Source organism: Pseudophryne corroboree, chromosome 4 (genome assembly GCF_028390025.1).
Source record: "Pseudophryne corroboree isolate aPseCor3 chromosome 4, aPseCor3.hap2, whole genome shotgun sequence".
NCBI lineage: Eukaryota > Metazoa > Chordata > Amphibia > Anura > Myobatrachidae > Pseudophryne > Pseudophryne corroboree.
Genome location: NC_086447.1, coordinates 210,221,103 through 210,238,558, shown reverse-complemented (window position 1 = coordinate 210,238,558; position 17,456 = coordinate 210,221,103). Strand labels below are relative to the sequence as shown.

General features: G+C 46.2%; 1 protein-coding gene across 2 annotated transcripts in view; it reads left to right on the top strand.

Moving 5' to 3' along the window:
- Positions 1-17,456, top strand: part of ACSL3 (acyl-CoA synthetase long chain family member 3) — a 221,819-nt gene that overhangs the window by 80,189 nt on the left and 124,174 nt on the right. The window contains exons 1-2 of one of the 2 annotated variants that reach the window (XM_063915903.1): positions 746-869; positions 11,953-12,359. In XM_063915903.1, the coding sequence (XP_063771973.1) occupies positions 12,009-12,359 (351 nt within the window). In that variant the 5' untranslated portion in view covers positions 746-869; positions 11,953-12,008. Of the gene's footprint in view, positions 1-745; positions 870-11,952; positions 12,360-17,456 lie in introns of those variants that run through there. The other variant, XM_063915902.1, reaches the window with a different exon arrangement.

Below are 17,456 nucleotides of genomic sequence, written 5' to 3'. Positions count from 1 at the left end.
ATGTCGACATACACACCAAAAAACAATGAAACCGTGTGTCGTATTTTGACCAGTCGACATTTAAAGGTCTATTTTGACCGTGTCAGTATTTTGACCATCGGGATTTTGATTGTAGGTAAATCACCTATAATGAAGGGGATTTTTCATGTGCTTTTTATTAAGTTAGCATATTAATTTTCAAAATAAAAAGTATTTATGAACATGCAACAAATTTTAAGCTAAAAAAGAATAGATGGTGATTTAAAATGTTGTTCCCAGTGAAAGTTACTTTTTTATCACTAATGTGTATTAAATTTGAGTCCTCTCAGATGGTGTGAAAGTGTTATTTATAACTACTGCGAATAGGAAATGATTTCTGAGCTCAGTCTTCTAGTAATCTGCGCTCCTAGTGTGAAAGCTTGCAGGGGCTTCCTGTATTATGGTCATTTAATCACTTCAACAATATCAAATTACTTCACACTGGCCTTCTTGTTTAGAAAGGGAACCTGCATATGGGAGAACAGATACAGGATGTTGGGTCACAGCTGATGGGGCATGACAGTTCTAACCTGATGTTCTTCCTCTGCTGTGTGGACTGAGCATCTTCTTTGTGAGACTGTATAGTATGCTGTGCTGTTTGCATTCCATGTTTTTTATGATATTTGAACCGTTGGTGCTAATGGCAATTTAGCAGGTATTATTTGTGTACACTGTAATGCTAATTAGAATGTGTATATTACAGATTGTCAGAGCTGTGGTTGGACACGTTGGACCACACTGTTTTGCTGCCAGGGTTCACTCTAGGTCATTGCTTTGTATCCTGGGAATTGATGTCTTTCTCTGATTATAAGCCTCCCAATCATCTGTAGCTGGCAAGGAGAACTAATAAGGTTTGTGTGTATAATGTATTCCACTCATCTCAGAAGGCGTGAGCGTCCTATCACAGGGATGGCTGGACTTTAGGGCAACTACTACTTATTCACTCCCTGTACAGTCATCTCTCACCCATTAATTTTGGTGCAACGTGAGATGTTCCAACCCACATCAACTGTAGAAGCATACACCGTGCCAATTTGTTATAGCAGCCTCCGCTTTATTAAGGAAGCATTACACACACACACACACACACACACACACACACACACACACACACACACACACACACACACACACACACACACACACACACACACTATAAACTAAAATAAATACTATATATAATATATTGTACACATTGCTGTCGGTGCTTTATTACTAGACCCAAAGATGATATCTGGATGATAGAGGGTAAAGGGTACTCAAGGGGATACATGGGGGCTGATTCAATTGTTTTACCCTGCGGCTACCACTAGGGGAGTGCAAAATGGAGCAGTTCAATTGTTGCACTGTTTAGACGGCCAGTGGCCGCGGGGCTGACATTTCTTCTCGTAGACTTCTGAGGTGCAAGAAGAAATGTGTATTAAGTCGCCACTTTGGCACGTTTGGACACCCAAAGCAGGACTTTAGATGGGTTTAGCCTATTTACGCAGGTAAACCTTTTTTTTTTTTTTTAATGACATGTGCAATGTGCATGGGTGCCCAAACATCAATTAAATTGTGGCAATTGCTTGAGCGTCTAAAAAGTCCATAACAATTGATTTTGCCCAATAGAGTGGAATTTAATTGTTACATCGCACCCCCGATCTCCCGTCTAAAGTGACAGTTCACGGGGCAATATTCAGTTGATCTTTTATTGTGACTCACGCCCATAGAGGTCTAGTTAAGCCGCGTAAAGTAGCTGAACTCGACCAAAGTGCTAAGCGCAATTGCAAAAAGTGCCATTTGCCCAACCAGTCACTTTTTGTGGATTTCAGCTCGCCACCCCCGCCCGAACGGAGTTATAATTGAATAGCGCTATCTACTGGCTGCCGGTTTTAAATAGGTTTTGTTTTTCAAATACACAGCTAAGACCCGTTATCGCAAATAAATGTAAATATGCAGTTCATTCCTACAGTCACAAGAATATGCAACTAGCATTCTTAATAAAATCTAACACCTTTTTCTTTGCATTTCATATGTAGATGCATAAAATCTACCAGACCTGCTGATGTGTACACAAGTTATTTAAATAAAAATCCAGAAACAATTCATCTTAAAATGTATTTATTTCTGAAATATAATTATGGTATGCGCTTAGCATACCACTTGTCGGGTTCCCGGCTAGTACAATACAGACGCCAGGATCCCGACGGGGTTACCATTCCGCCGCTGGTATACCGGTGAGGTAGGTGATTCCCCCTCTGTGGAGGCCCTTACACCCAAAGAGGGAGAATAGATCCCGTGGCAAGCGTAACGAGCCTGCAAGCATGACTAGTGCAGCGAGCCCGCAAGGGGCTTCATTTGCACTCGCCTTCCCTTGCCGGCATTCTACCGCTCGGAGTGCCGATGTCGATATACTGACATTTGGCATCCCGCACGGCGGTAAATCATACTGAACCCATAATTATTGAGGCTTAAAGCAGGATTCTTACGGTTCATCCACCTGAATATAAAACACGTTTTTTTTTAATAAGTGTCTCCCCAGCCCCACATTGCTTGTAGATGACCAATTTAAAAATGAAACATTTGTGATTAATAATAATAATAATAATTATTATTATTATTCCGGGAGGTGAGGAGGAAGGTGCTACTCATACAGGAGCTGCCAGGTTTCTGGAAGTCCTGCTGCTGGGGTCCGGGGCTGTGTTGAGTTGAGCAGGTGTGTGTGTGTAGCGTGTACTGTATATCTACAATGGGCAGGCTATAGTGATGCTGCTCTAGATACCCCAGCACTGCCATGTGTAAGCTCGCCAGTCCCTGCACAGCTCCCGGCCAGTCTAGAGATAGAGGACACCTTTAGCCACCATCAGCTAGCCGGATGAGTCTGGACAAGGTCTGCGTGGGGTGATGGAGGGGCCGACACAGGACCCCACCCCTCTACCAGTGTGCAATGTATGTATCTATCTATCTATCTATCTATCTATCTCTCTTACTCAATCAGCTGAGCCGGTTATCTGCCTCCTCCCCATTCGCATCATCTCATCTGCAGCCCCAGCACCAATCCCTCTTCCTTCTCCTCCTGGTCACCACACTGCTCATCCCACAGAGAGTCGCACCCCTTCCTGCCGGACTGATTCAGCTCCTCCCCCCTCCCCACAGTAAGTCGCCATGCCTGTCCCCGGTGCTTTCACTCCGAGCGCTGCAGTACTGTCTGGTGGTTCCTGCATCCGTTTCCTGCTTACTGCTGCTTCTTGTTACAGAGTCTCGTGGTCGCAAGTAACCTGGGGTTGCAACATAGTATACAGAAGATAGAGTACAGGGTATGCGGTATATAGCGGGAGCAGTATATGGATGAGGGGGGCACCCTGCATATAGGGTCACTATATAGAGGGGTATGGGGGTGCAGTGTGTATATATAGGGGCAGTATATGGTTGGGGGTGCAGTATATAGTGGGGGGTGCAGTGTGCATAGGTCGTGTGTGTTTGTGTCCCTAAGGAAGCTCCGTCGGGTGCCCTCCAGTGACCAGTGGCGGCACCACAGAGGTTAGGAGCAGCGTTAGCCATTAATATAGTTTGTTAGAAATGGCAGCTGTCACACCAAAAACCTACCCTCCTGAGGTGTGAGAAGAAATGTGTGAAGTTACCACTCGTGCTGATCACGCCCAAATAGATGGGGTTTAGTCGCGAATAGCAGCTAAGCCTATCTAAAGTCCTGTTCAGGGTGTCCACACCTGTTTGAGTACCAAAACCACGGACTTTGCGCACACTTCTTCTCAGGAGGCAATAAAATATAATTATCCGCCTTGTCTCTAACTGGCTGACCACCCTTTATGTAAAGCTTGCAAGTCTTCACATCTGTCCCCCTGCTCATCACTACTTTATGCAGGGTCAGACCTATTTTCCACTTAATAGGTCTATGTACTAAACCTTGGAGAGAGATAAAGTGGAAGGAGATCAAATACCGACCAACCAGCTCCTAACTCTCATTTCTCTGACGTCCTAGTGGATGCTGGGAACTCCGTAAGGACCATGGGGAATAGCGGCTCCGCAGGAGACTGGGCACAAAAGTAAAGCTTTAGGACTGCCTGGTGTGCACTGGCTCCTCCCCCTATGACCCTCCTCCAAGCCTCAGTTAGATTTTTGTGCCCGGCCGAGAAGGGTGCACACTAGGGGCTCTCCTGAGCTTCTTAGTGAAAGTTTAGTTTTAGGTTTTTTATTTTCAGTGAGACCTGCTGGCAACAGGCTCACTGCATCGAGGGACTAAGGGGAGAAGAAGCGAACTCACCTGAAGTGCAGAGTGGATTGGGCTTCTTAGGCTACTGGACACCATTAGCTCCAGAGGGACCGAACACAGGCCCAGCCTCGGAGCTCGGTCCCAGAGCCACGCCGCCGGCCCCCTTACAGAGCCAGAAGCAAGAAGAGGTCCGGAAAAATCGTCGGCAGAAGACATCGGTCTTCAACAAGGTAGCGCACAGCACTGCAGCTGTGCGCCATTGTTACTCAGGCACACTTCGGTCACTGAGGGTGCAGGGCGCTAGGGGGGGGCGCCCTGAGCAGCAATGTAAACACCTTGGCTGGCATAAATACACCACATATAACCCCCAGGGCTATATGGATGTATTTTAACCCCTGCCAGAACTCACCAAAAAGCGGGAGAAAAGGCCGCCGAGAAGGGGGCGGAGCCTATCTCCTCAGCACACGGGCGCCATTTTCCATCACAGCTCCGCTGGAAGGACGTCTCCCTGACTCTCCCCTGCAGTCCTGCACTACAGAAAAGGGTAAAAAAGAGAGGGGGACACTAATTTGGCGCAGTTTTAATACTAACAGCAGCTATAAAGGGAAAAGCACATTTTATAGTGGTATTCCTGTCTATATATAGCGCTCTGGTGTGTGCTGGCATACTCTCCCTCTGTCTCCCCAAAGGGCTAGTGGGGTCCTGTCCTCTATCAGAGCATTCCCTGTGTGTGTGCGGTGTGTCGGTACGATTGTGTCGACATGTTTGAGGAGGAAAATGAGATGGAGGCGGAGCAATTGCCTATTATAGAGTTGTCACCCCCTAGGGAGTCGACACCTGAGTGGATGAGCTTATGGAAGGAATTGCGTGACAGTGTCAGCTCTTTACGACAGACAGTTGACGACATGAGACAGCCGGCTACTCAGCTTGTGCCTGTCCAGGGGTCTCAAACGCCATCAGGGGCTTTAAAACGCCCGTTACCTCAAATGGCAGACACAGACACGGATACTGACTCCAGTGTCGATGATGAGGAGACAAACGTGACTTCCACTAGGGCCACACGTTACATGATTGAAGCAATGAAAAATGTATTGCATATCTCTGATAATACAAGTACCACTAAAAAGGGTATTATGTTTGGTGAGAAAAAACTGCCTGTAGTTTTTCCTGTATCCGAGGAATTAAATGAAGTGTGTGATGAGGCGTGGGTTTCCCCCGATAAAAAACTGATAATTCCTAAAAGGTTATTGGCATCGTACCCTTTCCCGCCAGAGGATAGGGCACGTTGGGAAACACCCCCTAGGGTGGATAAAGCGCTCACACGCTTGTCTAAACAGGTAGCACTACCCTCTCCTGATACGGCCGCCCTAAAGGAACCTGCCGATAGAAAGCTGGAGAATATCCTAAAATGTATATACACTCACACGGGTGTTATACTGCGACCAGCAATCGCCTCAGCCTGGATGTGCAGTGCGGGCCTGGCATGGTCGGATTCCCTGACTGAAAATATTGATACCCTAGATAGGGACAGTATATTACTGACTATAGAGCATTTGAAGGATGCATTTCTATATATGCGTGATGCACAGAGGGATATTTGCCGACTGGCATCAAGAGTTAGCGCGCTGTCCATTTCTGCAAGAAGAGGTTTATGGACGCGGCAGTGGTCAGGTGATGCGGATTCTAAAAGGCACATGGAAGTATTGCCTTATAAGGGGGAGGAGTTATTGGGGTAGGTCTATCAGACCTGGTAGCCACGGCAACTGCTGGAAAATCCACATTTTTACCCCAGGTAGCTTCTCAACCTAAGAAGACGCCGTATTATCAGGCGCAGTCCTTTCGGCCCCATAAGGGCAAGCGGGCAAAAGGCGCCTCATTTCTGCCCCGTGGCAGAGGGAGAGGAAAAAGGCTGCAACAAACAGCCAGTTCCCAGGAACAAAAGCCCTCTCCCGCCTCCGCAAAGTCCTCAGCATGACGCTGGGGCTTTACAAGCGGACTCAGGCACGGTGGGGGCCCGTCTCAAGAAGTTCAGTGCGCAGTGGGCCCACTTGCAAGTGGACCCCTGGATCCTTCAGGTGGTATCTCAGGGGTACAAATTGGAATTCGAGACGTCTCCCCCTCGTCGTTTTCTAAAGTCTGCTTTACCGACGTCTCCCTCAGACAGGGAGGCAGTATTGGAAGCTATTCACAAGCTGTATTCCCAGCAGGTGATAATCAAGGTACCCCTCCTACAACAGGGAAAGGGGTACTATTCCACACTATTTGTGGTACCGAAGCCGGACGGCTCGGTGAGACCAATTTTAAACCTAAAATCCTTGAACACTTACATACAAAGGTTCAAATTCAAGATGGAGTCACTCAGAGCAGTGATTGCAAACCTGGAAGAAGGGGACTATATGGTGTCTCTGGACATCAAAGATGCTTACCTACATGTCCCAATTTACCCTTCTCACCAAGGGTACCTCAGGTTTGTGGTACAGAACTGTCACTATCAGTTTCAGACGCTGCCGTTTGGATTGTCCACGGCACCCCGGGTCTTTACCAAGGTAATGGCCGAAATGATGATACTCCTTCGAAGGAAGGGAGTTTTAGTTATCCCTTACTTGGACGATCTCCTGATAAGGGCAAGATCCAGGGAACAGTTGGAAGTCGGGGTAGCACTATCTCAGATAGTACTGCGCCAGCACGGTTGGATTCTCAATATTCCAAAATCGCAGCTGATCCCGACGACACGACTTCTATTCCTAGGGATGATCCTGGACACAGTCCAGAAAAAGGTGTTTCTCCCGGAGGAGAAAGCCAGGGAGTTATCCGAACTAGTCAGAAATCTCCTAAAACCAGGCCAAGTCTCAGTGCATCAATGCACAAGGGTCCTGGGAAAGATGGTGGCTTCTTACGAAGCAATCCCATTCGGCAGATTCCACGCAAGAACCTTCCAGTGGGATCTGCTAGACAAATGGTCCGGGTCGCATCTTCAGATGCATCAGCGGATAATCTTGTCACCAAGGACAAGGGTGTCTCTCCTGTGGTGGTTGCAGAGTGCTCATCTTCTAGAGGGCCGCAGATTCGGCATTCAGGACTGGGTCCTGGTGACCACGGATGCCAGCCTGAGAGGCTGGGGAGCAGTCACACAGGGAAGAAATTTCCAGGGCTTGTGGTCAAGCCTGGAGACATCACTTCACATAAATATCCTGGAGCTAAGGGCCATCTACAATGCTCTAAGCCTAGCAAGACCTCTGCTTCAAGGTCAGCCGGTGCTGATCCAGTCAGACAACATCACGGCAGTCGCCCACGTAAACAGACAGGGCGGCACAAGAAGCAGGAGGGCAATGGCAGAAGTTGCAAGGATTCTTCGCTGGGCGGAAAATCATGTGATAGCACTGTCAGCAGTGTTCATTCCGGGAGTGGACAACTGGGAAGCAGACTTCCTCAGCAGACACGACCTCCACCCGGGAGAGTGGGGACTTCACCCAGAAGTCTTCCACATGATTGGGAACCGTTGGGAAAAACCAAAGGTGGACATGATGGCGTCCCGCCTCAACAAAAAACTAGACGGGTATTGCGCCAGGTCAAGGGACCCTCAGGCAATAGCTGTGGACGCTCTGGTAACACCGTGGGTGTACCAGTCAGTGTATGTGTTCCCTCCTCTGCCTCTCATACCCAAGGTACTGAGAATCATAAGAAGGAGAGGAGTAAGGACTATACTCGTGGCTCCGGATTGGCCAAGAAGGACTTGGTACCCGGAACTTCAAGAGATGCTCACAGAGGACCCGTGGCCTCTACCTCTAAGAAGGGACCTGCTCCAGCAGGGACCCTGTCTGTTCCAAGACTTACCGCGGCTGCGTTTGACGGCATGGAGGTTGAACGCTGGATCCTGAAGGAAAAAGGCATTCCGGATGAAGTCATCCCTACCCTGATCAAAGCCAGGAAGGATGTAACCGTACAGCATTATCACCGTATTTGGCTTAAATATGTTGCGTGGTGCGAGGCCAGGAAGGCCCCTACAGAGGAATTTCAACTGGGTCGTTTCCTGCATTTCCTGCAAACAGGACTGTCTATGGGCCTAAAATTAGGGTCCATTAAGGTTCAAATTTCGGCCCTGTCGATTTTCTTCCAGAAAGAACTGGCTTCAGTTCCTGAGGTTCAGACTTTTGTCAAGGGGGTACTGCATATACAGCCTCCTTTTGTGCCTCCAGTGGCACCTTGGGATCTCAATGTAGTTTTGGGGTTCCTAAAATCACATTGGTTTGAACCACTCACCACTGTGGACTTAAAATATCTCACATGGAAAGTGGTAATGCTGTTGGCCCTGGCTTCAGCCAGGCGTGTCTCAGAATTGGCGGCTTTATCCTATAAAAGCCCTTACCTAATTTTTCATACGGACAGGGCAGAATTGAGGACTCGTCCTCAATTTCTCCCTAAGGTGGTTTCAGCGTTTCACTTGAACCAGCCTATTGTGGTACCTGCGGCTACTAGGGACTTGGAGGACTCCAAGTTGCTGGACGTAGTCAGGGCCCTGAAAATATATGTTTCCAGGACGGCTGGAGTCAGAAAATCTGACTCGCTGTTTATCCTGTATGCACCCAACAAGCTGGGTGCTCCTGCTTCTAAGCAGACTATTGCTCGTTGGATTTGTAGTACAATTCAGCTTGCACATTTTGTGGCAGGCCTGCCACAGCCAAAATCTGTAAAAGCCCATTCCACAAGGAAGGTGGGCTCATCTTGGGCGGCTGCCCGAGGGGTCTCGGCTTTACAACTTTGCCGAGCAGCTACTTGGTCAGGGGCAAACACGTTTGCTAAATTCTACAAATTTGATACCCTGGTTGAGGAGGACCTGGAGTTCTTTCATTCAGTGCTGCAGAGTCATCCGTACTCTCCCGCTCGTTTGGGAGCTTTGGTATAATCCCCATGGTCCTTACGGAGTTCCCAGCATCCAATAGGACGTCAGAGAAAATAAGAATTTACTTACCGATAATTCTATTTCTCGTAGTCCGTAGTGGATGCTGGGCGCCCATCCCAAGTGCGGATTGTCTGCAATACTTGTACATAGTTATTGTTACAAAAATCGGGTTATTATTGTTGTGAGCCATCTTTTCAGAGGCTCCTCTGTTATGCTGTTAACTGGGTTCAGATCACAGGTTGTACGGTGTGATTGGTGTGGCTGGTATGAGTCTTACACGGGATTCAAAATCCTTCCTTATTGTGTACGCTCGTCCGGGCACAGTATCCTAACTGAGGCTTGGAGGAGGGTCATAGGGGGAGGAGCCAGTGCACACCAGGTAGTCCTAAAGCTTTACTTTTGTGCCCAGTCTCCTGCGGAGCCGCTATTCCCCATGGTCCTTACGGAGTTCCCAGCATCCACTACGGACTACGAGAAATAGAATTATCGGTAAGTAAATTCTTATTTTTCAAACACAGCCTATAATACAGGCATTCCCAACCTGTCCTCAAGCCTTGCTAACAGTGCAGGTTTTACTGATATCCAGTCTTCAGCAAAGATGGTTAAATCAAAATAACTGAGGTACTAATTGTCACCTGTGCTCAAGCATGGAAACCACTAAAACCTGGAATATTAGTGTTCCTTGAGGACAGAGGTTAGGAATGCCTGCTGTAACATGACAGGAGCTGATTGGTACTTTTATCTCCAACTGTATCTCTCCAAGGTTTAGTACATAGACCCCATGTCCTCTAAGCCTCAACTCTTATTTCTTACTTTATGCCCCAATGAGCGTAATCTGCAGCCCCATTTCTTATTTTTAAGTTGCTCGTCCATCACTGGAGACTAAGGAATGTGTGTGGCATATATGAGAAGAAATAATAAGGGAGTGGTAAGCAGTAGGGTGACCCATCTGAAGCAGGCTTAGGTGTTGGGAGTGCGTGCTGGAAGACCCAGCTCAGAATGTTTTATAGTGAACCTTCTCCATTTAATGTATTGGCTATCATGTAACCCTTGTGTCTGGTTACTGGCTGCATCTCCCAAATGTAATCACGAAGGCGACCACTGCATTTAGTACTTAGCGGCATGAGACTGTGAACACTGCCATTTCTGCCTTAACGCAGCATATAGATTGCTGGTTATTCTGAGCTTCTCTCTATATTTGGCATTGTAGCATAGACCAGACAGTCCATAGACCCATATCTGCATGTTATTTTTAAACATATCTAACTTATTACAGTCAGTTCATCAAAGTAGACTAATTTGTCATTAGAACTACCAACAGCATCACTTTCATTTCAGTACTGTAATAGACATGCTAGCTTTGACGTGATAACCAAATTGCTTAACCAGCTTTTTTACTATTCTTATTTATTTAAACTATTACTTTATTTTCAGATTGTGAACCTGGTATGCTGCAGAGAATCTTATGCTGGGTACACACTGGCAGATATATTGGCCAATCAAATGATCGGCCAAAATACCTTTTGCTGACCTTTTGCTGATCTGCAGGCGTGTACAAGCAATATGTCTCTGAAAGACTTCTTTCACAGATCTATTGCATACAGCAGATGGGCAATATATCTGCAGATATATTGTACATCTTTCTGTGTGTATGAACATGTATAGCTGCAGATCGATTGAACTACAGATATATCTGCCAGTGTGTACCCAGCTTCAGGCTCCATATTTACTTTTATTTGGGGCAGTTATTTTACTTCTGTGGAGAACAGTGCCACCTTGTGGCCAAAGGTAGCACTTGTATGGATGGTAGTCTGTGTTGAGGAAGTTTTCCTGGATATGGGCATATCACTATTTTACTGGAAGATAATACAACTTTTTGTTTTGTTTACAAAATAACATAGATTTAATTGAATTTACGACTGTTGTTAAGCTGGGTACACACTGCCAGATATATCTGCAGTTCAATCGATCTGCAGATATATCTGCAGATGGTTGTTCATGCACACAGAAAGGTGCACCAATATATGTTAAAGATATATCTGCTGTTAAATCTATCTGCAGCTATATACGCAGATGGGGGTTGTTCATACACAAAGAAAGATGCATTAATATATCTGAAGATATATTGGTCATCTGCTGTGTTGCACAGCTGATGCAATATATCTGTGAAAGACTTCTTTCACAGACATATTGCTTGTACACACCTGCAGATCAGCAAAAGATATATTGGACAACCAACTGATTGGCCAATATATCTGCCAGTGTGTACCCAGCATTATAACTAATCATTGCTTGCTGCAAGATTTATACTCCTGAAAAGCCAACTATATTTTATCTGGTTTTCTTAAATTTTTCCATGAATGTAACAAATTGTTCTCTGGTCGCCACCTTGTGGTTAAAAATTAAAATGCATCTAGCAAAGTATTCTAGGTGTTCTTGCATAACAATGTCAGCTTGGACAGTAATGCTGGCCATATATCAGGTCGATATCGTGTATGAATCAGATTGACGCATTCTGTGCACATCGTGCATGTTTTATGCACGATTACGATATGATGCGTGGCGCCGTGCGTCGCACGTTGCATCAAATGATCATACGTGCAGCCCATATTATCAAACCTAATTGTATGCACATTGTACCATGTTTGATGTACATATGATGCATCGTACGATTTTGAGTGGTGTGTCCCTGGAAACATGTGGGCCCTTCACATGTGACCAGGTGAAATAGACTGTTGTATGGCCTATTGTGAAGTAGCTTGATATGTTTCATGCATGTTGTCCACATTCTCCACTGATGAGTTGTCTGTTTTATTTTCAGATATATTTATTTGTTGCCATCACTCCAGCTCACATCCCCACTCCTTGATTTCCAAAATGAAGATAAAAGAGGACATACATCCAGTGCTGCTTTGCATCTTGCATTGCTTTATGTGGCTTTATGACGTTATCATCTTTGTTCCCTGGTACTTACTTTCTGGAGCAAGGGAGAGGCAACGCCGGGCAAAGCGGGTTAAAGCCAAGCCTCTGAATGATGATCCAAACAGCCCATTCCGATCAGTGGACAACTTCCAGAGCCTTGCCTCCTCCCTCTATCCGGGCTATGATACCCTGGACAAGGTCGTCAAGCATGCAATGGAACTTTTTAAAAACAAGAGATGCCTGGGAACCAGAGAGGTTCTGAGTGAGGAGGATGAAATCCAGCCTAATGGAAAGGTCTTTAAAAAGGTGTGTATTTTATATCTGTAGTGGGAAAAACCATGAACATAACATGGCGAGAGCAAAGTGTTCTGGTCAGTAATGCCCAGTGGAGATTATTTTATAGACTGCACCACTTATGAGATGACTATACACCAGTGTCTCAGTGATGCCATAAGCCTTGTGGTATTCATGGTTAAAGGGCACAGGGGCATTAAATGACACAACTCAACAGTTTGTATTACAAATTCCCATTGCTACTTATGTGCTTTGTTTTAATATCTGTGTTTCAAGGGATATTGCCACTTTCAGGCAAGTTGTTTCTGTTCAATCTGTTTGGCCAAACCATACATACTAAAGAGGTACAGCATGTTCAGAATTTGCCCCTGGAAAGTCCATACAATTTATATGAAAGACCAGAAATCTACAAAGGTTCTTGAAAGTTTATTACAAAAAGCTAGTGTCCGTAATAAAGTCAAACTAGACAAACGTTTCTTTTATGTATTTTCCTTTAGGCAAATATTTGGCCAGTCATGGTTATTAAAGCTTTGCTGCAGGGGACCAGTGGGGCTCGTCCTTCGGGTATACAACAAGACTGTAGAGGACGAGGCCTTCCCCTCCCCAAAAAATATTTAAAAAAAAACAAACAAACAAAATAAAACAATCTTACCTCTGCCTCACCGAAAGTGACGTCCGTGTATGTATGCAAGTACCATGAGAGATTACATCCAAGCTGACTACAACTAATTAAGATGCACCTATTTAGAAAGAGGGGGATGTCTCTTTCCAATCTCTGGGCCCCTTAGTAGATATTGCCCGGTGATAAACTGTGATTACCAGGCAATGTTATCCCACATATGTTTTCCTTATATGTAGGGGGAGGGCAATACATGCTCATTTGCCCCCATAATAGCTGCAAGTAAGTGTTTGGAAGCATGGAGTTTCCTCTTTCAAATGATGTGGACCAGTAATACTGTAGCAATTGTCTGGTGATCACCAGATACTAATGCCCTGCATTATGGAAAATAGACATATTTTTTTAATATATTGGTGGGGAGGGCTCACCGATCCCTATCACCACATCTATAAATGTGAAGTCAGCCACATGCGAAAGATGGAGTCCCCTCTTTGAAATTATATGGCCCCCTAAGCAGCTATTGTGTGGTGATCACTTGTAATCACTAAACCAGGCCTGGCCAACCTGTGGCTCTCCAGCTGTTGTGAAACTACACATCCCAGCTTGCTCTACCACAGTTTTAGCATTCCCTAATAGCAAAACTGTGGCAAAGCATGCTGGGAATTGTAGTTTTACAACAGCTGGAGAGCCACAGGTTGGCCAGGCCTGCACTAAACAATATCGCCTGGTGCTATGGGAAAACAATAGTTTTCCATAGATTGCCTTATGTCCCTCTGGCCATATGAGGATGCCCCTTGTCTTGAAAGAAGGGAGTCTCTGCTTTCAATAACATGGACTCCTGCACGGGGAGAAGGTAAGGCATCGTTTTGGGAGGAGACTACCAAACAGTTGCCGATGCGGCTGCCACCTAGGGTGCACCAGCGCTAGGCCCTAGGGATCATAGGCTCCAGGGGTAGTATGAGGCCGCGATCCCTAGGCTTTTGATGTCGGCAGTTGGGGAGTCAGATGCTCACTTAGTCGGCTCTCCCCCGGTTCATGACCAGTTTCCTCCGAGTCTCCCGCTTCCGTCTGAGACACTGTATATCTAAGGGGACCCAGTCGCAGCATAGGCGCCTGTGTGACTTGTGCGTCGGTGTTCACTTGGGCATCTGTGGTTACTGTAGGTTCACGGGGCGAGTGTGTATACTAATAGCATCTGGATCCACTCTGTGTTCGCTAACTTATTGATCGATCCTGGAAGCGGGGTGAGTCTCCCTGTATCCCACTCTACTGAGTCGGGTAATACAGCACTAAATCTCTATCCACCTTTGAGTACGAATAGTTGGATAAGTGCCTTATGCATATGAATCTGAAAACTATTCCTGCTGTTTTCTTTCACTATGCGACTGAATATGGTTAAATCCTATATAAGGTATTATGTTCCTCCTACATATTTGAAATGTATTTGTAGTTGATTATGTGATCACATTGCTTATTATACTAATGTATAACCTGTGACTGATTACTAGTGTGATTGTTGACTTATACTATAATTCTGTCAGTTTTTCTGTGTATTCCGATCCTCAATGCTGGTGCAAAGCAGGGTAGGGTCGGATTGTATGTCACTTTAACAAAATTACAGTCACAAATTGTGTAGTTAACACTGTACAAGTGTGTGATTATTTATCATGTCTAAGAGCGTCAAGGGTGAGGAAAATACACTCACAGCAGCACCAACACTCATTTCATGTTTGTCTTGCAAAGCTGGGTTAACATCTCTGGATCAGGTTCAGAATAGTTTGTGTGTAAATTGTTTTAGCTTTTCACCAAAGTCTCTTAAAATCCAGGACACAAACAGGTGCAAGTGGATCCCCCATGGGCTACTTTTGCACTGACATTATCCAGTATAGCTGGGCGGATAATGCCAACTTCTGTACCAGGAATAGGTTACACTATTAACCCTTACATGCAGCATTCCACCTGGGGTTTATTGCATCCAGCAGGGGAAGCAGCAGCCTCTCAACAAAAACAGGCTGAAAGGCCGGTGGTAAGTAAATCACATAGACCTGAAACAACATATTCACGGTCTACACGTGTTTCAGATGAGGATTTGTCTGAGGATGAGACTCCTCACACTCCGGTTCTGCATACGGAGACTAGGTGGAAGGCCTTAGCTCAGTGGACATATCAGAGCTAATGAATGCAATGGAAGCCATTCTATCCTAAGAGGCTGCAGAGCCTGTTTTAAAATCTAAGGCACCTGTGTTTAAACGTCCCAAAACAGTTAGGACTGAGTTTCCTGGGTCAAAACAGCTGACGGAAATTATGCAGGAGGCTTGGGTTACGCCGAGTAAGAAGTATGGAATACCAATTATCCTCTTCTGGCTGGGGACTGTTTAAATAGGGAGGTGGCTCCCAAAGTAGATACGCATGTCATTAGATTTGTGCGAAAATCTACATTACCTTTGCCTTCAACATCATTAAATGATGTCACGGATAGGAGAGTTGATGGTTTTCTTAAAACCATTTCTCTAACGTCCTAGTGGATGCTGGGGACTCCGAAAGGACCATGGGGAATAGCGGCTCCGCAGGAGACTGGGCACAAAGTAAAAGCTTTAGGACTAGCTGGTGTGCACTGGCTCCTCCCCCTATGACCCTCCTCCAAGCCTCAGTTAGATTTTGTGCCCGAACGAGAAGGGTGCAATCTAGGTGGCTCTCCTGAGCTGCTTAGAGTAAAAGTTTAAATAGGTTTTTTATTTTCAGTGAGACCTGCTGGCAACAGGCTCACTGCATCGAGGGACTTAGGGGAGAGAAACGAACTCACCTGCGTGCAGAGTGGATTGGGTTTCTTAGGCTACTGGACATTAGCTCCAGAGGGACGATCACAGGCCCAGCCATGGATGGGTCCCGGAGCCGCGCCGCCGGCCCCCTTACAGATGCTGAAGCAAGAAGAGGTCCATAAATCGTCGGCAGAAGACTTTCCTGTCTTCATAAGGTAGCGCACAGCACTGCAGCTGTGCGCCATTGCTCTCAGCACACTTCACACTCCGGTCACTGAGGGTGCAGGACGCTGGGGGGGGGGGGGCGTCCTGGGAAGCAATGAATTTACCTTAGTTGGCGAAAAATGCATCACATATAGCTCCTGGGCTATATGGATGTATTTAACCCCTGCCAGTTTTCCAGTAAAAAGCGGGAGAAGAGCCCGCCGTGAAGGGGGCGGGGCCTATCTCCTCAGCACACAGCGCCATTTTTCCCACACAGCTCCGCTGGTAGGAAGGCTCCCAGAATCTCCCCTGCATCCTGCAACTACAGAAACAGGGTAAAAAAGAGAGGGGGGCACTTATTTGGCAAAATAACAGATATAAGCAGCTATAAGGGATAGACACTTATTGTAAGGTTGTCCCTATACATATATAGCGCTCTGGTGTGTGCTGGCAAACTCTCCCTCTGTCTCCCCAAAGGGCTAAGTGGGTCCTGTCCTCTATCAGAGCATTCCCTGTGTGTGTGCTGGGTGTCGGTACGTGTGTGTCGACATGTATGAGGAGGAAAATGATGTGGAGGCGGAGCAGAGTGTCTGTAACAGTGATGTCACCCCCTAGGGGGTCGACACCTGAGTGGATGTACTGTTGAAAATTACGTGACAGTGTCAGCTCTATATAAAAAAAACAGTGGTTGACATGAGACAGCCGGCTACTCAGCTTGTGCCTGTCCAGACGTCTCATAGGCCGTCAGGCAGATGGCAGATACAGACGCCGACACGGATGCTGACTCCTGTGTCGACGGTGAAGAGACGACCGTGATTTCCAGTAGGGCCACACGTTACATGATTGAGACAATGGAAAATGTTTTATACATTTCTGATAATACGAGTACCACCAAAAAAAGGGGTATTATGTTCGGTGAGGGAAAAACTACCTGTAGTTTTCCTGAATCTGAGAAATAAAATGTGTGATGATGCGTGGGTTTCCCCCCGATAACAATTAATAATTTCTTAAAAAGTATTGGCTGCATACCCTTTCCCGCCAGAGGTTAGGATGCATTGGGAAACACCCCCTAGGGGGGATAAGGCGCTCACACGCTTGTAAGAACAAGGGCTCTACCCTCTCATGAGATGGCCGCCCTTAAGGATCCTGCTGATAGAAAGCAGGAGGGTATCCAAAAAAAGGTATTTACACACATACTGGTGTTATACTGCGACCAGCTATCGCCTCAGCCTGGAGGTGCAGTGCTGGGTTGGCATGGTCGGATTCCCTGACTGGAAATATTGATATCCTAGATAAGGATAGTATATTATTGCCTATAGAGCATTTAAAAGATGCATTTCTATATATGCATGATGCACAGCGGAATAATTGCCGACTGGCATCAAGTATAAGTGCGTTGTCCAATTCTACCAGTAAAATGGTCAGGTGATGCGGATTCCAAACGCCATTTGGAAGTATTGCCTTTGAAAGGGGACATTTGGGGTCGGTCTTTTAGACCTGGTGGCCACGGCAACAGCTGGGAAATCC